The sequence below is a fragment of the Acomys russatus genome, chromosome 2 (genome assembly GCF_903995435.1).
Source record: "Acomys russatus chromosome 2, mAcoRus1.1, whole genome shotgun sequence".
NCBI classification, from domain to species: Eukaryota; Metazoa; Chordata; class Mammalia; order Rodentia; family Muridae; genus Acomys; species Acomys russatus.
Window position 1 is genome coordinate 76,494,657 of NC_067138.1, and position 24,179 is coordinate 76,518,835.

General features: G+C 36.8%; 1 protein-coding gene across 1 annotated transcript in view; it reads right to left on the reverse strand.

Annotated features, from left to right (window-relative positions):
• Positions 1 to 24,179, reverse strand: part of Brinp1 (BMP/retinoic acid inducible neural specific 1) — a 196,361-nt gene that overhangs the window by 46,117 nt on the left and 126,065 nt on the right. The window contains exons 4-5 of the mRNA XM_051163228.1: positions 23,166 to 23,335; positions 20,293 to 20,398 (exon numbers count right to left, since the gene is read on the reverse strand). Coding sequence (XP_051019185.1) covers positions 20,293 to 20,398; positions 23,166 to 23,335 — 276 coding nt within the window. The remainder of the gene's footprint in view (positions 1 to 20,292; positions 20,399 to 23,165; positions 23,336 to 24,179) is intronic.

The following is a 24,179-nucleotide window of genomic DNA, read 5'->3' on the forward strand; positions in this document are numbered from 1 at the left end:
TTTTATGGCATCTTGATTTTGGACCTCACAATGCTGAGACTTCAACAAACAGCTTTCTACAGCACTGGCATAACTAAGTGTGCCCTAAGTGAACATCTTCTTTCATTTTTGGAAATCCTAAGTACCAGAGCTAAGCTAGAACCCGTCAGAGCTAAACAAGAAACTCCTTAGAAAATCTGTAATGGTGGAAAGACAGGCATTTGGTTTAAGGAATCCACAGGAAGAATTGTCTACAATGGGAAAATAGAATGTTCACAGGCCCTAGAATGTTCACAGGCCCCAGGCCCCAATTGAGAACCACGCTATTCCGTACCTTACCTTTTGATTAAGACTCATTTTTCCCTTATAGTTTATTTCCTCAGAATTCCCTGGCAGAGAAATCATTCTTGTACCTTAGACATAAACTGAAAGTAGGAGTGGCACAAATGAGACATCTGAGCTCATTAGGGGCGAAACAGCTCTTGAAGCAACAGTGGCAAAGCTCCTTGTCCCCACAAATTAGGATTTTAGGATATAGAAAAAAATAAGCAGTGATCCCAGAGTTGTAGCAATTCAGTGGTTAAGGAGCACTTACAGAACACAAGAATGTGCATGGAGTCTGATTGAGATCCCCTAAAAACAGCAACAACAGGGTTGGTATTGTTTCAGCAATCGTCAACCTGAGTCAGTTGACCTTGCTTGGTGGGGCTAGAGGACATCTAATTCCTGCATAGAAGGCTCAACAGAAGCTGAAGTTTCACTAAAGACAGAGCAAATATAGTCCAATTGTCATTTCTGATTCCAGATTTGATTTGTACATTTCTTATATGAACTCTTAGCCCTACCCTCTTCTCTAAAAAAGTAGTGTACGTGGAATTGTTGGATTAAAAAAAAAAAAAGAGTTTTAATACATTTGATACATGCTTCCTCCTCTCTAAAGAAATAGAGAGGCAATTTGCAGATTTAAATCTAAAGCACAAAAGTCAATAACAAAGAATTTAGAACCTTGGTAGGTAACTAAAACTTTACAGTGCTATTGTGCTTGGCAATATTTAAGTGATAGTAACAAATAATGAGCATTTCATTGATCTATTATGAAGGTACAAGACAGTAACATTAGAGATAGCAATTGTGAAAGACTTGATGAATGTGGGGTAAAAAATTGTATTTTCAAAATATGATTTTATTTATTTTTGTTTGTATGTATGTGCGACTGGATGCATGCACATGCACTTCATGCATGCAGGAGCCCATAGTGGTAAGAAGAGCTACAGACAAATGTGAGATCCAAATGTGGTTGCTGTGAATCAGACATGGGTTCTCTGCAAGAGCAATAAGCAATAAACATTTGCAAGAACAGTAAGCATTCTTAACTACAGAGCCATTTTTCCAGGCTCTAAAAAGGATTTTAAAGCATGAGCATAATCTGAATTGACAAAGAAGTGTAGCAGAAAATAACACCATATAAGGCAGACATGGATCAAACATATCTGAGTGTGTAAATACTTGGGGTGATTCTAAGTCTTGTTTAAGGCACCATCATGAGTTGGTTTTTCTTACATTTGCTTTATTTTATTCTGTATCATAATTACCTGAGCCACTCTAATTTTGAGTGACGTTTCTCTTTTCTGACCCACTTCACTTGCTATTAAATTCATGATCTCTAACAGTGCCGAGCGAAAGAGGGAAAAATATAGGTTCTATTTTGGTTGCATATAAATATTTTTCTGTTCTGTCCTTGAATAAAATGTGGCCCCCTGTGTGTATCTCTGAGCGCTACAGGAATCCCAGATGTTGTCTTCTACCTGCTAAGTTCTGCCTGTCAAATCCTGTCCATATCTGAAATGCACAAGTTGGGATGAACAACAAGGACAGCACCTTTGCAACTCATGAGCCTGATCCCCTTCCCTGTGAAAGCCTGGGGATTTCATATTGGCAGATAAAGGACTTTATGGCTTACACAGCCATGCTGAACTCCAGTGTAATGAAGGCATGCAGGTCAATTACCCATCTGTTTGTGTTTCTATTGCTGTGAATTACAGTATCCATTGCTGACAGCTCATTGGAGTGGAATGAAAATAAGACAATAATTCACCAAGTGAAACTGTGCAGAAAGGGCGAAAAGGCTATGATCTCATTCAGAAGTTCATCCCTGTCTCTGTGATGGGTCATTTACACTCTGGAAAATGAAGAAAGGCAGCTACCTGGGGGAGAAAAGGGTGGGTTCTGCTTCCTTCAATGTTAAAGTGAGGACATGCCACCTCATGGTAAGAGTAACATTTTATGTTTGTGATGACCATCATCTGGGCTACAGGATCTTGTGAATATAGACTTTCAATACTTAGGTGAAAAATAAAGGCAGATTATAGGGCAATAAATTAGAATTATTTTACTGTCAGGAGTTTAGAAGAATCAACCAGATTTTCATGATTGGTGAAAAGCAAACCAAACCCAATAATGAAACCTTGAAAGCATGATGGGGAATATTCAATCTAACGACAAGATTCAGACTCCATGTGGCATACCCTGTTATGAAATAGCATGTAGCAGGCTATGTTATCTTCCCTATAAAGCCCTCTTTTTAATATAATAACACACTCCAGCCTCTGAACTGAGACATATTCACATAAAATGTATTTTTCAAGTTCAAAGTGATATGTCAATCGCAAAATAAGACAATAAGAACCAACATGTGAATCACTTTCTTTTTTCATGAGAACAACAGTGTTTCACGTAGAAGCACCAGAGGAAATGGGACTTACTTAGCTATGAGCCCTGTGTATCTAAAACAAAGTAAGAAACAACTACTCACGTTTGTAAATCATTGACATTAAGGAACTGTTTGCTGACACCATATCAGATAGCCCATACTGACATACAGGAGTTAACATAGGGTTAGGGTTAGGTCAAGCAATACTCAGCTTACTTTTATGAATAAGTTCTACTGGAAGACAGCACATATGGAAGAGGTGAGTTGCTGCAGTGCAGGCCATGTATCAAAGTCTAAAAGAGTTACTGTCTGAATCACTAAAGAAAATGTTTGCAGCCTACTACATGAGATAACTATTGAGAATTGTTCCAACTTTAATGGTTTTACTTTGCTTTCCTTCTTTTATTATGCATATTGCATCATAGATTATGTCCCAGTAAGAAATCTAGGATCTATAGGAAAAGGGCAAGACACACTGCCTTTGTTCTTTGGGAACTAATCTTTAGTAAGGAAGATAATCAATGATGAATAAATAAAAATACAAAATGATTCATGTGACAAAATAGATTTGGAGAAGACACAATTCTAAACAAGTATTTCAACATTGTAAAAAAAAAAATAATCTAAACAAAATCAGCAGGAATCAAAAGGCCAGTATATTTTTAATTCAACTTTATAAATTTTCAACCAGAAAATACTCTTGAGGCAGTAAGAAGAGATTTATTCCATTTAAATGGAGGCTTATTTACAGAATCCATGAAAAGCCAAATGTGGTGCCTAAAAGGTGATGATGTTTGAATTTTGGATTAATCAATGTCTCCAAGTTCTTCTCTTACCCATTGCTTCTTTTTTGCCACAACCTGCAAGGCATTCTCCCTCTGTTCTTTGAACACATCAAGGTATATTCCCTTCAGCTTTTGCATCCAGATTTTATTTATTAAATGACCTTGAAGAAACTAAGAGGCTTAAGTTCCCTGAGCATTACTTTCCTCATCAAGGCCTCCTTTGTATGGCTGGATAAAAATGGAATGAACTGTTTTATATCTTGGCTGTGTATGACTGTATATATTGGTCAATATTCATAGGACAATTGCACTTAAGAGTCAACTTGATTATAACTAAATAATGCACAAATGGGGCTAAAAATGAAATGAAATAACACTGTATAAAGTTGCAAGGAATGTATCATTAAGAGGCAGAATTTGTGTTCAACTGGTGCCATGTTCCTGTCCTTGCCATGCTTGATGTTCTTTTCTTCAGAGGTCACAGGCAGCCTCAGAGTGCCTTCTGCAAGAAACCAAAAATAACCTGTACTTATCTAAAATTCTACCAAAAACACTTACTGCATTATTACTATGTGTGCTTATGTTCATGTTCTTATTCTGACAGATCTCTGAACATGAGAGGCATTCTTCCTGAGCATTTCTCTGTCATCTAACACCACATTACTTGGCATCAAGAAAATGTGTTTGAGTGGAGGTGCATTTAGACAGGATATATTTTGCAGAAGACCATGGCTTTCTGTTCTGTGCTGAGCTCGGCCTGACACTCCAGCTTCAGCACTTACAAGCAGAACTGTATCTTACTCCTCAGAATTATAACTTAAAATCTGAATATAATTTAACTTCATCTCAGTAGTTATAAATGCAAGTATTCAGAAAGGGCTGTATTAAAAAAAAATACCCAGGCTGAAAACATCCTCAGAGAACAATGGCACTAAAGGACCACTCATTTCAGTACACATTTTGTTTTAGATTCATTTCTGAAAATTATGGTTCTTGAGGATAATTGTGCTTTTTATTTCTTTTTATTCTTTTGAACTTAACAAACACAGTGTTAGATAATGGAAGATATGAAAAAAAATGCCAAACCTCAATTTTCCCCTATAATGTCCTTTCATTCATTACTACATGAAACCCAGTGTTGTAGTAGGTGACAAAAGTGGGAAGCATGAATAAGACATGGTATCTAACTCTAACTCTAGAGCCTTATGATGGATGCTAGGACGAAATTCATCTATGTACAATGACAAGAAAATATATACATAGGTATTTGTGTGTGTGTGTGTATATGTGTGTGTGTTTCAGTGAAATACTAAAAGAAGAGCTCCCATGTTTAAAAGGAGCTTGAAAAGGTTATCTAGGACAGAAGTGAAATTACTAATGTGGATCCCTCACAGGTGTTCAGCTTAAATACAATCAAGAATGTTTGTGTACTAATCCATCTCCTGAAAATCAGAGCTCACATTACCACAGTTGGAGACACTGAGACAACCCACAATAAGTAAATGTGGTTTATGATATTTCATCTCATATCAGTATGCTCTAAAATTACTGTGTGGTGATGAATAATTTTAAAATCCTAGTAGCTTATGGCCATGAGAGTCTATTTATTGTTCATATTTCATGTGGACTAGACTTTGGCTATCCTCCAGATGACTTCCTTTTGAATTTATGCTGTAGGCATACATAGTCTGTCTCAGGAATATAATGTTCATAAGACAAAGGAAAAGAAGAGTGAAGACAAGTATCTTTGTAGATGTGGCATGTGCCATGTCTTTTTGTACTACACTGCTTGGAGCAATTCATCCTGCTAAGGCCAATATCTTTCAGATGGTCATACACCCTCCCCATGGTCCAGCACTTCCTAGCACATGATGAGCAGAAGAATATAGTTTTCTCTCAAAACAAGGAAACACTACATAAATCATGTAATCTCTTACAAAAAATACTGGGTTTTGTAGCAAATCTTTAATTTCTTTTTTTTCCAGTCTTGAATTAATTTATTTACACAGAAAATATGATTATTCTTTAGAGACCATTCAGGAGCTAATCTAGGTAACAAATGTGCACATGCCCCCTCATGGCAATTATGGATTCATTTGCTCTTCGTTAATGTCTTTTCTTGTTATTAATTAATTTATTCAGATTATAACTAAATTGTTATCCCATCACTTGTATCCCCCCATTCCTCTCTCCTCTTAATTACCACATGATCCAGTAATTTCACTTCTGCATGTACATCACAAGCACTCAAGCCAAACTTCTTCAGAAAATTCAGAGCAGCTCCGTGTACAATTGCCAAAAGGAAAAGGTGAATTGATGAACAGGCATAATATGTGGCATGGCCTTGCCAGGGATACTAATGCAGCCATGAAAACAGAATATTGCTATTTACCTTAACATGAATAAGTTATGAACATGTAGAGGGAAATTAGCGTGACTGAAAATTTCATACTCTAAAAGTCTAATTATTTGAAATATCCAGAATAAGAAAATCCAGAGACAGAAAGTAACTTCCAGGGTTTAAGAGAGAGGAAGAAGAATGACTATTTACTAGGTATACAATTTGTGTTTGTGACATGAAAATATTATGGAATCTATTATGATAACTGCATAGCATTGTGAAAATGCTTAATGCTACTAGGTTGTACATCTTAATAATTGCCATGATGTTAAATTTTATGTTGCTTTTATTTTGCCACATACAAGAACATATGATTCAAAGAACACTAACTTTGCAGTTCCAAGTAGCTTAAATTATTAACATTTATTGAGCATCTACATGTACTAAATGCTATGTAGATCAGAAATAAACAATGAACAAGTAAATTTGGTGCTTGAAAACTGACTCATCCATTATGAGTGCATGCTACTTTTCCAAACCACAACAGTTTGTTTCATAGCACTCACACCCAGCACCTTACAACCATCTGTAACTCCAGAACACCCAATATCTTCCATTGGCCTACCTGAGCACCTGAACATGCTTGGATCTTTCTCTCCCTCTCAGTCTCCGGCTCAGGCTCCCTCTCCCTTTGCCTCTCCCCATTTCTCTCTCTCTCTCTCTCTCTCTCTCTCTCTCTCTCTCTCTCTCTCTCTCTCTCTCTCTCTCTCTCTCTCTCTCACACACACACACACAAACACACACACACACACACACTTAAAATATTCTTAGAAAAAATAGAACGTTTGGAGATATATGTGCATATAAGAGATATGTTGTGTCTGAAATATACTAAAGGCACATCAGAAAATGTTGTGTGAACTGTGCTGGAGCTTCTTATTTAGAAGGTACATTGTTGTAATAGATAAGCATTGACTTAATCATTTTTAAAAATAAACAAGTTCAGCATCTATATGCAGTCAATAGAAGAAATCATTTGGGCTGAGTTATTCAGGATTTGTTTATCCTAATGTTTGATTTCTGCTCAATCAATGAGACTGAAAAGCATTCTATTGGACCTTGGTTGTTAAATTTACCAAATTGCCACATAGACCCCATCTATAAGGATTTTCATGCAACATTATTGACCACAGGTTTATTTGAAAGAAACAGGCGTATGTGACCACAGCAGACATCCAATTGCCTAACACTCTTCCTGCCAGCAGCACTCTCACTCCAGTAAGTGTACACTTGCTCAGAATCCCCATCTCTTTCCTGCCTGAGTCTGAGTCTGGAGTTCCTTACAGAATCAGGTAGCAGATTTTACAGTCCCACATTCCTGGAACACCTGATGTTGAAAAATCACCAATTATGAGGGCATTGTTCTTCTGGCCATAGATTGTTTTGAGACTCATTAAGGAAATCTGCTATACTTGTGCATAAAAAGGTTGACAGGCCACTTTACAGCAAGTTCAAACTCTCCACACAGAGTAATATAGCTTTAAGTGTTTTTAAACACAGGAACAAAAAAACCCATAAAAATAATTGCTTTTAAAAACATCATGGTACTTTATTTCTGCATCCCGGTTTGGGAAACATGCTGTCAAGTTACAGATCTCAGGCTGCTTTGAGTAGACGTGGGCTCAATTTCCTGCCCTGCCACCTGCAAATTACAGAAGTTCTGTAAGTTTGTATTTTTAAATGAAGAAAATGGATTTGTGTTGAAAATCTTATGATGCCTTGATATAAATAAATTATCAATACTTTATATATAATAATTATCCACCAATAGTCATCGTTGTTACTGTATCACCTCCTTTGGTTGATAAGTATACATTTTCTAATTAAATGCAGAAAAATGCTATGAGCAACATGTGTTCTCATTTCCATTTTGCAGATTAAAATATACAGGCAGGTTGAAAATTTTAATTCACTAGACAAGTGTCTTATGATCATCAACTCTTGTCTTCTGAGCCTCTCTATTCTATTTTCTTTTTGATTGATAGATTCAACCTGAATTTTGCCAATAACCCTCCTTCTTCTGAAAATGAGTGAAAAAAGGTGTTCCATGGCATCGAAAGAAAAGTCAACACTTGCATGCAAACAGCTTGGCCATAGTCAGCACTCCCATTTGTCACAAAAGCACTGCCATGGAGTGTGCTACCCAGTTTCAGGATGGCAGAAACATATACACTGACTACTGTTTCTTAGGCTGGTGTTGATCAGACAAGAGCAATTCTGACCAGCAGTCACTCCTTGTGAGGAGACACAGGGAACAAGAGCTCCTTGTTCTTCCCTGAGTTCAGAAGAGCACATAGGTGATTGTATTTGAGAGAAGAGGGTCTTTATGAGGAGGGACGAGCTGCTCATGTCCTATCATTTTCTCCTTCTCATCCCTGGCGTTTGTGCAAGGGCATTTCTCTTGATGCTATGCTACAATTTTCTGATTATTCAGCATTCCACCTATGAATAGAGTAAATTTAGATCCACAAGAAACCAGTGAAACTTTGAGTGAAAATGCTCCTTATAAGATCATATATTTAAATACTTGGTCCACAACTGCTGGCATTGTTTAGAAGGATTAAGAGGTATGGACTTCTTGGGGGAATGTATGTCACTGGCAGTGGGAGTTAAGTTTCCAAAAGACTCATGCCATTTCCAGGGGATTTTTGCCCTCCTCATATTAGATCAAGACATGAACTCTTAGCTGTTTTGCCACAGTGCCTTTAATCCACAATCATGGACTCTAACCTTCAGAAAATTGAAGACAATGTCATACTTTTTTTTATAAGTTGTTTTGACCATGGAGTCTTATCAAGGCAACAGAAAAGTAACTAAGAGAAAAGTTGGTACCAGGGGGTGGGCTATCACTGTGACAGATTTGATCACATAATTTGTTGAAGGAACAGAGAAGACATTGGGGTTTTAGTCATTGAATGGTGTAAGCATAGAATAATGGTCATCTTAGTAAGAGCGTGGAAGACAATAGACCCAAGAGCTATATGAGCCTTGGAGATTTCCAATGGGAAAAATATTATCAGCTGAGATAGAAGCCATTCTTATTACATTTTGGCACAGAATGTGGCATTTTTTTACCTTTGTTCAAAAAAAATTTGTCTAAGCCTAAATTAAAGGTAACGGACTAATTTCTGTGTTTCTCCAGTTTCATGTTCTTTATTTCCTCATTTCTATAGTAAGGAGAACAATACTTAGTGATTAGTTGGCAGAGCAGATAACTGGTCACACATAGAATAACAATGTCTATAAAGGAACAGCACTGCAAAAATTAAGCCTGATTTTAAAATATTTCTTTTCCAACTTTGTTACTGAAAGATGATTTTGAAAATATAACAGTCTAAGTGTCCATCAGTAGAAGAATGGATAAAGAAACTGTGGTACGGAATACTATTCAGCTATTAAAAACAAGGAATTCCTGAAATTTGTGAATAAATTGATTGATCTAGAAATGATCATAACGAGTGAGTTAACCCAGAAGCAGAAAGACTCAAATGGTATATACTCACTTATATCTGCATACTAGCCCAAGGGGCATGTCCCACGAAAGCCTTCACTTACCAGGAAACTGGGACAGAGGGGAGGACATCCTATTGGGACTCTAGATGAGAGAAGCATGGGAGAATAGCAAAATAGAAGGATCCAGAGGGTCCTAGAAACCTACAAGTAGAACATTATGATAGGCAGATTTGGGCCCAGGGGTCCCGCTCAAACTAAGGCACCAGCCAAGAACAATACAGGCGGTAAATTTTAAACCCCTACCCAGATCTAGCCAATGGTCAGAACATTCTCCACAGTTGAGTGGAGAGTGGGATATGACTTTCTCACGTACTCTGGTGCCTCACATTGACCATGTCCCCTGGAAGGGGAGACCTGGTGGCACTCAGAGGAAGGACAGCAGGTTACCAAAAAGAGACTTGATACCTAATGAGCATATACAGGGGGAGGTAATCCCCCTCAGGACAGTCATAGGGGAGGGGAATAAGGGGAAAATGGGAGGGAGGGAAGAATGGGAAGATACAAGGGATGGGATAACCATTGAGATGTAACAAGAATAAATTAATAAATAAAAAAAAATGACCAAAAAAAAAAAAAAAGAAAAAAGAAAATATAACAGTGGTATTTTCAATATTTTATGCAACATAAATATGTGTTGAGGCTATTTCAATTAACTTATACATGTTTATTCACCATATTTCTAATGACTATTTGGTAACAGCCAAGCATATAAACCATATATGGTGCAAAGATAAATAAAGCAAAGGCATAGGTCATACTAACACATGATCACAGGAATTACATGAGGAACAGAAGTTCAAAGGCTGCAGTAACATATCTGCTGCCACTTACTACACCAAAGGTAGAAATGATGATGAAGTTCATTTGTTTTTTCTCTGTCCAAGCCTTTTCTTGAGACAATCTTTTTTATAAGGGAAATGGAAAATGTCTCAATTATATAAGCAAGATGGCAAGATGGCTTTCTCTGAAAAGCCAGCAGAATCCAACTGCAGAGTAGCCCAGGAGGAAAGGTGGGATGTCTTTAAGAATACTATTTATTAGAAAAACCTCTATAATGTGAAAGGGGGTAAGAGAACTCTAGGTTTGGAAAGGTTTGAATGGGGTGACACAGGGGGCAAGAATTAAAAATGCAGATTATAAAAAGGTTACATGAAATTACTATTGTGTATGCTCATCAAAAATATAAATAAAAAGCAAGTAAAACTTTGAACAGAAGACCTGTGCAAGGGTAGAAAATGCTGCTTCTGAAGTCAGAATTTTAAAAGAAAACCCCAGTGCCAGGTTTTAGGATTCTTCCACATAAATTGTTAGCTAGCCCATTAATCTTTGAAATAGCCTACCAGAACATAATGGTAAGAAACTATTTCTGAATACCTTCTCTCCCACACATACACAAACAAAGCATTCTATCCATCTGAAGCAGTATGGCTTTGGCATCCTACAGACCATCAGTAAATAGTCATTGGATTGAATTCTTCATAATGTGACAGAAAACAGAACATCTATAAATTAATTGGCCTGTTCATTATGTCATCCTTTTATTCATTAATTTACCCATAACATATTTTTGAGCAATATTTATGAAGGACCTACAGATTGTCCTAAGATGGGAGAAAGACATTGTTTTTAACACAGGAGCAATGTAGGCTTTAATAGGGAGTCATACTAGTAACAGATTGGTTATGAAAGAACTTCCAAAGAAGCTCTGAAGGTCTTGAAAGGGACAAGCAGCAGCTTTTGATTCATCCTTGAGAAACCACACAGGTATCTACCATGGGATGGATCATCCAGTACTATCAGAAGCTAGAAGAGTTGTCTGGTAATCACTGCAAAGATCCAGCTTCCCATACTGTGACCTTCACTGCCCTCCCACCCATCTTACTCTATTAGAAATGGAAGAAGCTAATAACTGCACTTCCTTTTTACAGGTATTTAAAATAGAATATAGCATTGTGTATAAGATGTCATACATCAGCCGGGCGGTGGTGATGCACACCTTTAATCCCAGCACTTGGGAGGCAGAGGCAGGTGGATCACTGTGAGTTCAAGGCCAGCCTGGTCTACAAAGTTAGCCCAGGACAGCCAAGACAGAGAGAGAGAGAGAGAGAGACTCTGTCTCGAAAAACCAAAAAAAAAAAAAAAAAAAAAAAAATGTCATTCATCATAAAACATACCATTGTTTTGGTACACCTATGCAAAGACTTCCTTGCCAATTAAACTTACACACCATCAGTTATAAACAGCAATCCAATTGCAGAGATAATAAAATCTGAAATCATACAACTTAAGCCTGTGAAGACTGATCAAGAAGTCCAACAAAATATTGCCCATCCCACACCTACAAATTGTCCCTCACCAAAACCCGTTTTCTCCTTTTCCTCAATTCAGAGTGGACCATATCATCTCTCTGTGTTAGATGACTCCAGTAATATGTGAAATGCCAGTTACTCTTGAATGCTCAACCTTGATCCTGCAATCACTTTCTAATGCCTAGTGCATCAATCTTTCCCTGTCTAGAGAATAATCTCCACAGCCAAATAAAGTTTTTTTTTTGATTCTTCATTTAAGAAAGGTAAAAAATAAAGAAAATAAACCTTGATGACCCAGTCCTTAGGTAACTGCATTGCTAAATGCAATCGTCCTGAGTAGTTCACCTGTGAGGTCATCATACCCAGAACCTCACTCTGTAAGAGATAGGAAACATTTCTTCGAAAGATCACCTACACTTCATTGCTGCTCCATCCTGTCCTCCTCAGTTTTATATCAGCATCATTTTATACATTTCACCATTGTCCATGTTTTTTAAAATACATATTGTGTGTGTGTGTGTGTGTGTGTGTGTGTGTGTGTGTGTGTGTGTGTGTATGTGTGTGTGTTTGTTTGTACAGGTCAGAATATGAAGTTAGGTGGGATGTGTTCCTTAATCCCATCAACATCTTATTATTGTATTTGTAGGTGAGGTCCTCTTATTTAAGTTGGAATTTACTACTTCAGCTAAACTGCCTGGCCATTGTGCTCTGGGTATCTGTCTGCTCAGTACTTCAATCTTCTGCAGTCACCACCTGCACCATCTGTCAAAAACATTCATTACCTGGCTTCGGTAATATTAAGCTCTCAGATTCTTGCCTTGCCGAATAGCTGTTACTTAGGTCTCTCTCTCTCTCTCTCTCTCTCTCTCTCTCTCTCTCTCTCTCTCTCTCTCTCCTCTCCATCCTCCCTCTTTCTCATGTGTGTTAATGGTTGTGTGCTCGTTTGCACATAATGTACATATAAGTGGTGTGGAGGTTGCCACCCAGTAGATACATTTTTTTTTTCTAATAGGGTCTCTGAATCTCATGGAACTTGCCTAATAATCTAGGTCAACTGGCCAATTGTGGCTCACGTTTACTCTTGCATCCATCTCCCAGAACAGAAATTACAAGTTTGTGGCACAAGATCCATAATTTTTTTACATTTATAGATTCATGGAATCAAACTCATATCCTTTGTTGTTACAAAGCAAGCCTTTTTTTTGACTGAATGATCACACCGAGTCCATACTTTTTCTTGTGTTTTTGCTTCCTGTTCTCCTTTATCTCCTTATTCATCATCATAATCTAACTGTTTAAACCTGTCTATGTTAAATTCTGTCACAATGATAGTACTCTTTTTTTTTACACTTTCTCAAAAGGTAACCTTGTTTAATTTGATAGTCTTTCTATGTTGTTGATTTATGCCTTAGCTTTTGTCTCAGATATTCTAAATTCTCACGGCCCATCTGAATTTTTTATTTAGAAAATATATCACCTTTAGGTTCAAATTAAATTCCTCAAGCCCATCAAAAAGTGTACCTCCTATAAAGTTGACACGTCAAAAGTTGTCAATCCCAATACAAATGTTTCTTCTAAAATTTGGGGTCAATTTTGTTCCTCTTATCTTTCACAAGTTTTTTCTAGCTCATTTCCAAATATTGTCAACACAGTATTTTAAAATATTTCCATAAATTCCCAAACTCCTCATTGCCTTCATGGACTACCATAGAACTATCTTCTCACACGGTGATAGATAGATAACCCAGCCTCCCAGCCACTCTCCATGTACAAGCTCTCATTTTGAAAAGTCTTTTCTATTCAAAAGACATTGTGAGCCATTTATACTACAAACCTGAAGTTCAGTGGCTTTCATGTTTATCCAGATGAAATTCAAACTAAATTTTTTCTATGATGTACATTCTGCAAAAGCTGTTCCCTTCTACTCTTTGACTGTGAAGAAAAGACATTCTTGGTTCCTGTGCTATTGTCTGCTACTCACTATTGATCTTCAGCTCCAAAATAAAAGAGAACTCTCTCACTGTTTTCTCTCCAGTTCCCAAAACTGTATTTGACATGTAGTAGACGCTCAATTAAAACTGCTAAAGCAATGCATGAATTTCTGAATAGGTAAAATTTGACGCCATCTATATGTTTCAAAAAATTATTCTCTATCCATCCATTTCTACATCATTGAGCTACTGAGGCAGAATGCTTTTATCTTTGTACTTCACAGGATGGTAACAATAGTAAGTTACACGGCTACGTTGGCAAAACATGTGATGGGCTTCTTGAAGAAAGAATCACAAAATAAGAAGTTATCGTTATACAATCGCTGTTATTACTAGTAGTTTAGTTGTTGGTGTTATAGTTGCTAATAGCCTTTGATTTTTTTCGTCATCTTTTCACTCATATTTAATCTCTGGATCCAACCCTCTCTTTTCCTTGAATCCCAGTCTCCTTCTACCCTGATAGTGAAGCTATTACGTCATACCACATGGTGTGACAGAGCTTTAAAGTGTCCATTTCAGCTTTAGTTTTCCTAAGTCAACTTATGCAGCATCATGTCGCCTCTCCCACCACCACGTTTAAAAAATGAGGAGACAGACAGAAGAATATACAATTACATTATTTTTAGGAAGACCTGCGAGGTTGGGAAGACTACATAAAAATTACAACTCAAATCCTTCTTGAACAATCTCAACAAAATTCAGTTTTTCACCTGTAAAATAAGGATATTATTTCTATCTTCAGAAAAACCGTGTGAGTCCTAAAATCCCCCAAATAACAAAACAAATCAAAATAGTAATTCAAAATAAATATCAGGAAGCAAACATAATTCTGACACGAGTAGATTGGTACTGTCCATGACACAAGAGAAATTACTGAATACATGATAACTACTGTTCATACTGTCTCATCTACCCTTAGTCCATATGATCCGTTTCCAGCTGGGCTGAACTATCCTTTGTACCTCCACTTCATTTACAATTCCTCTATGCAGAAGTGTCAAGATTGAATGTACTCTTAAATAAATATTGAATGGATGCATAATGTATATGTAAAATGCAAACATAAAAATAATGTGTACTTAGCTACGTGGATTTTCAAAACAATCACACTCACGTGCAACTAGCTAGTCCATGTTACATAGCATTACTAATGCACAAAGAACTTCATTTATTCTCTTGTTTGTCATTGTCCCATTTGTCTTCCCTAATGTTTCTACACTCTCTTGGATTTGTAAAAACCTTTTTTCTTTGTTTTAGAAATTTAGAGCAGTATAGGAGTTACATAGCATACATACATTTTGTGCTTGGCTTATTTTCCTTTTAGTGTTAGATTTGTGAGACTTTCTGATACTGTTGCATGAAGCAGTAATATGCTCTTTTTCATCGTGCATGGGGATCTGTGTTGTGAATATATTTATTTTCTTGCGGATGGACATACATTTTAAGAGTTTCCTTTATTTTTGTTATTTTGAATGAATTTCCTAGGAGCACTGATGAGTTTCTGTGAACTTGGATACATTTCTGTTGGCATATCTCTAGATGTTGATATTTTTGGGCCACAGCCAAAGGATACATGCAATTTTCAGTACATATTATCAAGGGTTTTGAAAAACGGTTTTAACTAATTTATGCACCCCTTGGCAATGTGCATAAGCTCCCATGCCTTCATTTCTCATTTCATGGTACTCAGGGTTGTTGTTGTTTTGTTTTTTATTAGTAGCATGGATTGTTATCCTCTGGTATTATAGATGGTGGTTTTCATCTGCATCTCCTGGTAAGTTGAACATCTTTTCAGGTGTTTCTCATCTAGAGATTCTTATTGGTAATGTACTTGTACCTGTGCTTTATCCATGTACTTTTTTGTTAGGCTAACTTTCTTTTTAAATATCATATAGAAGTTCCTCATATATTTTATATGAGAATTTGTAACCCATTGCATTAGTAACATTTACATTCTATGAACCATACATTTTATAAAAGCAGTTTAACTTTAATGTGTTCAATGTTCATTCTTTCTATTTATGCTGAGTATTACCAGACTATTGCATGACTGTCTATTAAAGTCAAGTATAGCCTTCTGTCTTATTTTTAAGAAGTTTCTTTGATTTCCTTTGATGTCTTTTGATATCACTCTTTCACCTTGACAGACAATATTAACTATCCTTTTCTTTGAATCCCCAAAGTCCTATGTTCTACTTTCACTCTTCCTATTCCTGTACACATTACACATTGCCTTGAATCATAGATGTTTGTCTGTCCATCTTCACTATAGCATCCTCACATCCCATAAGGCAATTATTTAAATGCCTCCATGCCTCCCTCTTTTTTTTACTGAGCTTGGGTCATAATGTCTGCTAAGTAGCTCTCCAATTGGTCTATTTCTCTATCTCTTTCTCTAACCTCAATGTCCCCACCTGACACAAATTTCATATTGTTTATTATGTCTACACAGAGAAAGAATAACATTTCAAAATATAGTCCTTTTCACTTAATACAACTTTGAGAATTTTTCCAGGATGTCTACTTTTCTTAAATTTTTGTTTATTGCATTAGTGCACACTAGAAGCTGCATAGACTTTGAAACATTGTTTTTCTCACCACTGAGCTTTCTGCTCTAATCTTGTAATACTTTAATTTCCATGTATGCTACATTATAAAGACTCCTCTGTTCACCTCTGCATATATGCTCCTGCCTTCCCACTAATTTTTTAGGTCTCATAGTGTGTATATTTCTCAGGGGAATAATCCTCTACAAAACTCCCACAAACTTCGCTGATAAAATCTACTACATTTCTTGCTGTTTTCGACCTCTCTGAAAAATGCATGTTTCCTTAAGTAACTGCTGTGTTAATTTTAACCTTCATTCTATTACTTTGCTTAACTTATTAATGAAATGGATTTTAAATGTATATACACATCCATACATGCACACATACATAATTATGCATATATATATATATATATATATATATCTGTATCTCTATGTTAGAGTTGTTCAGGTCATACTGCCTAGGTATGTCATAGTTATCATAAAACATATAGAGATAGAAGTGTATACAGAAGATTGTAGTCTAGTTTTGTATTTGAGCCATAGTTTCAGTAAACATGTGAAGATTCATCATGTTCATAAAAGTCAATATCAGCCTTTAGAAAAGACTTAGTTAAAAATACTCTATGTCTAGGCAAGACTTCCAGTAGAAGGATTGGGACACCAACCGAGGCACCTTCAACTTACAGTGTATCCTGCTTACAAGATATATTGGGGGTAAAGGTGGCTTAGAAATTGTGAGGGTGGACAACTTTGACTGGCTCAGATTGACAAACATGGAAAGAGAGGAATTGAATCCATGAATCTGTCAAGATGGTCAGGAACCAAAGGCTGGATAACCCAGAGACCCATGACAGAACCAAACACAAATGAGAAAAAAAAAGTCAATGAAATAATTCCTAGAGATATACTTCTGTACTCATAGATTGGTGTCTAGCCCAATTATCATCATAGAGACTTCACACAGCAACTGAGGGGAAAAGATGCAGAGACCCAACATCCAAATATTAGGCTGAGGTTGGGAATCCTGAAGAGGGGGCATGAAGAATTTTAGAAGCCAGAGAGTACAAAGACAGCACAAGAAACCTCACAGAATCAACTAACCTGAGCCTATAGGTGCTCACAGAAAGTAAAACACCAACCAGAGAGCCTGGATGTGCCTGACCAATGCCCTCTGCATATGTGTTACAGTGTGTAACTTGATCTTCTTATGGGACATCTAACAGTGGAAACAAAGGCTGTTTATGATCCTGTTGCCTGCCTTTGGGAACCTTTTACCCTACTGAACTGCCTTGCCTAGATTCAGTGTGAGAAGAAGTGCCTAGTTGTACTGGAACTTGATATGCCATGGCTGGTTGACATCCATGGCGGTGGAAAAGAAAAAGTAGGGGTAGAGATAAGAGGTGGGATGAAGGGACTGGGAAGAAAGAGGGGAAGAGAAATTGTGATCCAGAGGTAGAATAATTAAAATTAAAATTTAAAAATTAGTAAAAAATAAAACTACTCTTGTCAAAACTCAATTAAATCACACTTAAATAATCTATCTGTATAGAATTTCTGCCAAACACATCTTGTAGCACTTAGTAAACTGGAAACCAGTGCATCAGCAAGATGCTTATCCCATATTTGAGTAAGAATGTGCCTTGAGTATGCCATTTTGGCATTTAGTGTCTTGCTCAGTGATACAGCATGTGTGTCACAGGGCTGAAGTCCTAGTTTAATTCATTGGAACCAGAAAAAAAAAAAGGTTTATTTTAAACCGAAATAAATCTAGGATATTATTATCCCCTTCCTACTAAATTGATCCTGGCCCACTTTGCCCATATTAGTGAAGATAATTCTTTTCTGTAAGTCAGTGTTTCAGGTATATTTAAGAAAATCCTTTGTGCTTCAAGTAAATCTTTCCTTTTACTGGAGACATTTATCTAGACACTCTAGTTTCTCACCATTATTTGTAATGTGAGATACTTGAATATGGGCCCAATCTTTCAGTTCAGCTCTGACAAATTCAGAGGAGCACAGGGCTGTCAACTCCCTGTGTGATGACCATATTTCTAGTAATGGTACCCATAGACGTCTCATACTCAGAGGGAAGGGTCTTACACAGAAATGCTTTTGAGAGAGAATAAATTTAAAATCCACAATGAAAATGAATACATGATTTGAACATGAAACTGTGAGGACAGAAGGTGACAAATCTTTGAACCTTAAGCTTTACTGGATTAGTGGTAAATTAGACTCCAAGTGTCTTAAAACTTCATAATTGTCACTGGTAGTTACATCTGATATATGTTACTAAGTTTATCACAATTATAATTTACAGATTTGTGTACCCTCAGCATGTACAGCAAGTGAGAAAACACACATTGGTATCCAACTTCTTGGATTGAAATCTTGAGTATAATTCCAAAGACTTGCTGCAGTTTTCACATGAACCTGCTGAAGATGCTCAAGATTCTAGTAAATTCAAGGCATATGGGCTGTACCTTTTTGTTTTTTAAAAATTAATTCATAATATCTATGTACTATTTTGTCTATTAATAGGAGTAATTTAATTTTTCTTAGTATATGAGATGTGTGTGGGGGGGTTTGTTTGTGTGTGTGTGAGAGAGATTGTGTTGAAACACAAAACAATTATATTGGCCTGAGTTTCTCTAGGAGACAGTCACTGAGGATTCCCAGTGACACTATTAAGGCCTGGTTATACTGTTTTCCAATTGTGGTCTTTGACAAGTACCTGAATCACAGAACTGTCAAGGAACTAGAACACTGAAGTCTTGTTAGGCTCTTCTAAACCCTATGCCTGCCAGTCTCAATCTAAGTTATTCCCACTGACAGTAAAAGTCATCTTTATCATATACTTTTTGAGAAGGTCATGATTTTTGTCTTTGCAAAGTCAAAGCATACCATTTTTCTGACTTTAAAATTAGTATGTGATTATTGAAGGAAAGTTGAAAAGGCATCTAGAAGCTTAAAATAGTATGTAACTTCACTCTCAGAAAGTAACCTCTTTTGACATTTCAGCATTTCCTTACAGAATTAATTTTCTTCTTTTACATTTTTAAGACCAATCACATTGAATAAATTTTTTTCAGTGTTTAATTAATGCTAGATCAGTTTCTTTTATTCTAGAAAATTCTTTATGTATAATATTTTGCTATTATGTCCCACAGATGTAACATAGCTCACATACATTGCACATGTAGAAAATTGAGATTGTTATGTAGATTTAAAAACCCTTAACGAAAAGATGTAATGATATATTATAATATAAAAAAGTAAAAGAAATACTGTGTACATTATAACATCATCTGTACTGTAATACCCCCCACACATATATAAACCTCATAAGCCTCCTTTCCTCTCTGTGATATAAATTTTAAAAATGCTAAATTTATTCTTTTAAATTTGACATGAACTGAATGAATGAACAGAAACATTTACAAAAAATCCATCCCTGTGATGGTCACAATATTAAAGGTAAAGGTCACATCCAAATATGTCTTTCTATATTTCAGCCAGTATTGAGCATGGTTGATTATTAACTCTGCATAAAGTAGTGTCTTTTTTATTTTAAACTACAGACAATGAGGCAATAAAGAAATTACAGAGAATTGTATTCTACAAAATATTCTTTTTTTGGGGGGGGGGGGAGTAAGACATCATACTCCAAAACACACTAGAAATCAAATCAATAAGAAACTCAGATGATAAGATATGAAACTTTAATATATAGTAAGTCAGGGGCCTCAGCCATCTATAAATAATACTGCTCATACATTTTTATCAAAACAATGAGATAAAGCTCACATGTTCATACTTTTGTATCTGAAAACTGTTAATAACCATAGATTCAATGTTCTGTATATGTTAAAATTCTTGTATATCACATCATATCTTGCTAATGGCCATATTTCTAAATTTCATTGGTTTTTTTGGCTTCTCCTTCTTCTCTGTTTGCCATGTACATCAGTCTTACTAGTTCTCTCCGGAACAATTATCACCCTCTGTAACAATTATCCTCTGGTACTGCCCTATTTTGAATTAGTTTCTTACCTTGAAGGTGCAGTTTGCTCTCCGTGCTTTGCAGAAGGACAGAACTCACAGAGTCCAGATTGTCATAGCTGTTACAGCCCAGAGGCCCAGTGCGTGTCTCTGTGACCTAGAGTGGACATGAAGTAAGAAAAGTGTAAGACAGGCATTCTGGTCTCTAGCAGACCCAAAAGAGTGATTCCACACCTTAGATGTCTCCTGAATGCCTTTTCTGTCTTATACCAGTATGTGGCTCTGGTTAAATAGGCAGGAGAGTACATATGACCAAATGTACATCCTTAAACAACAATGTCCACTATCTATAACCAGCATTCTCTTAACAAAGTTATGCTAAGTCTTATATGAATGGATACATTGAAGAACAATGATATAATTGTAAAGCCCAGGTTTCAGAACCAGGAAAACTAGCATCAGTTCTAAGTTGGGCCACTTATTTGCTGTGTGACATAAGGAAGGCACATAGCTCTTCTAAGTGTCAGCAAGCTCAAGCTGCCAATGTCTTCCAGGGATGCTGTGGGACACATGTGATGACTATAAGTGCCTGGAATAGGGAGTGTTCAAAAATGGCCAGCTGATTACAACATGCCTCTATAAATTGCAATGAGTACGAAGGCACTGTTATCAGACAAATACAATGCATTGTCTCCATTTTTGGAAGAAGTTTCAACAATAACTACAATCAGTGCCACAGCAGGGATAAAAAAAATGTGACTTTGTATTACAAGATTCAAGGTGGTTACAAAAGGAACAGCTATTTAAAAATAACTGGAATTAAAATGGTTTAGTATATAAAGGCCCCTTCATTCATTTACTAGCCATTCTTTGGAGCTGTGCTAAAGTTTGTGTTCAACTGTAAAAGTACAGCCCCCACTGAGAGAAGAATCAACTTGTGGGAAAGCCAACACATGGCTTCTCTGTCATTTTCCACCCATGTAATCCTAGGCTGGTATTTTTCCCTTCCTCAACCTCCAGTTCACGTTCTATGTAAAGTTAACAGTGCTCCTATATAAAGAGATATATCCCTTCCCCTTAGTGTGACTGCCTTGAGGGACCACAGGGGAGGAGGACACACTCACTCCAGATATGATATGATAAGATGGAGTGGATGGGAAAAGAGGCTTTCCTTTATCTGCAGAGTAGAAGAGGGGGAGGGGAAGAAAGAGGGAAGCTGGGACTGAGAGGCTAAGAGGGATAAGGCTATGACTAGGATGTAAAGTGAATATTTTAGTTAAAAGAAGAGGTAAAGTGAGTATATTTTTAAATTTGCTGTCATCATCACTATCATCATTAGTGTATATGTACACCTGTACATAGGTGCATGTGATAGAAGGGAGACCATGCATCTGGCATACACACACACACACACACACACACACACACACACACACACACACACACCAGAGAGAGCAACTATGTAGAGTTTGTTCTTTCCTTCCAATTTCATGTGGGTAGGAGAGATCAAACTCAGGTCACCAGCTGAACGATTTTTATTTTTATTTTTATAAAGAATTCCCTCCTTTATTTGCTGAATAACAGCATACTTCTTGGTGAGTAAGAATTAAGACTACTAAATTATTTCACTGTAGCTACTCTAACTGCGTCAGAGGCTGGCTTTCAACAAACTTCAACGAGGGGCAAGTTCTGCTGGTAATGTGAGATAGCTGCAAGAAAAGAAAAAAACAAAAATGAAACCAAAAACAATAACAATAAAACCATCGCCAGGGCCAGTGCAAGAATGGATCACTGAGAAGCCTCTGTGGAATTTGTTTGAGATACCCCCCCCCGCCTAAAGTGGTGGACTGCACAGTCCAGAATGCACAGAAGAGGATCATCATCTCCTGACAGGGCTTCAGTATCTCAATTCTACACCCCATTTGGGGAAAGAGAACCATTTGGTAGTAATGAACACCAGCCCATTGCAGCTCTCCAACTGATGGCTTCATAAAGATCTCCCAGTGCCAAGTTCCTTAATAACATAATCCCCCCAAAATAGGTGATTCTTCTTGGATAAGCTGCTTTGTCTGTCCCCTGATTTATTTCTTCCTTACTACCTTCCTCCTGAGTCATGTTGTCCATCCCTCACAGGATCTTCTAGTGATCAATTTCTGATCCAAGCTGCCTGAGTCTACCTTGACCTTCTCTTCTGTCCCATTTACCTAGAGATGTCTTAGGAATTCTTAATATGAGCCAGGATCTATATTTTATTCAGAAATTAGAGTGAAAACTCAGAAGCAGAATGCAGGCATAATCTAGTTTTAGAAAATTTAGGACAAGGAAAAATATGCTCCTCCAAATTAATCCTTTATTGTAAGAATATCCTCCCACACTTTCTTTATGGAGGTCATCTCTAACTCACTGTGCTGGAAATGGAATCTTAAATTTCCTGTTCTCTAAGTCACTGACTTGAGAGAGAGTTCAGTGCTAGTATATGCAGCATATCTGCTTGACTTTGAATTAGTTAAAATTGAATCAGCTCAAAATGTACTTCCTTGGTAGACATAAAGTGTTCAATAATCACATGTGACTAAAGGCTCCGTCCTAAAGGTGAGTTAAGACAGAGACAATTCTATTGTCTCAAATAAGCATAGCACCTGTCTGTTCATTTGTAAATGGATATTTATCCACAGAAGCAGCTATTTAACATAGACCAATATGGTTGTGGATAATTCTACAATGACCATAGCCATAATAATAAATAAGGCCACCTTCATGAAGATATTCATTATATTAGAGGTCATTTGACACTATTCATCAGAGTGATTTATAATAAAAGAATGAGGTTCACTAGTATGAAGACATAAGTTTGTTATTTGCTCTTAGAATGTCTGTATCATGGTTATTTTTATTGAGAATTTAAATGCACCCTCAAGCTGTACCTTGATTGCCCCAGTTGATATCTGGATCTCATGGAGCCTTCTCATGGTGCCATCACGGTCGACAAAGTAGGATGATGCAAGCTGGTGTAAAGCTTCAACACTTTGAGTGGCATTCCCTGACTTCCGGTCAAGGCGACTTTTGTCCATGTACATGGTCAAAGCCTCCTCTCCTGCATGGGAAAGGAAAAAAAGATAAGAAAGCTTGCTCCAATTTCAATGGGGGAAGAGGGTTTCCACAGCTTGGGTGCTGAACACAACCAACCTGCCTAAACATCGCCATACCTAGAAAATCAAGGGCACAGGGTAAAAGATTAAATCCAGAAGTTCCTGTAGATCCCATTATAGAAATGGTTATTGAATAATACTTAGACATTAAAGTCTGTCTCCAAGTAAATGTACGTACATCTCAAGAGCATTATCTTACCTCTCTGAGAAGGAAAAGATGGAATAGGGACCGAGAGGGGAGTATGAGGGAGGGACAGCGAAGGGAGGAGGGAGGGGGCTGAGATCAGGCTGTAAAATGCCTAAACAAATACAAAAATGAAAAAAAGGTCATTCGCTACTAAGAAAGGTTATGATTTGGAACAGATGTTTTGCCCTTGTTCTTTTTTCTTCTGTTTCCTCAACTCAATTTCATTCTTACTTTTCCTCACATCCACCTTTTATTTCTCCTCTAACCACCCTTTTTAGACAGACAAATGACAGGTTATGGATATATAGAGTGAAGAAAGATAGGTATAAGAAAGAGGAGTGAGAAGATAGATAAATGCTTAGGTGGATGTGTGGAGAGAGGCCAGGATACTTTTTAGGTGATTGGTGAATAGGTAGAGGAATTAAGGTATGGATGAAATATATCTTACAGAGACATAAATATGATTATAATATTTTATATTTTCTTCCATGAGTTTTCCTGGAAATTTATATGTAGATTCTTAACTGAACTAAGCTATAATGGTATTGGGTATGCTTAATAAGTTATTTTTTGGGAAGATTGTGAAAAGCTCTAAATGTGGC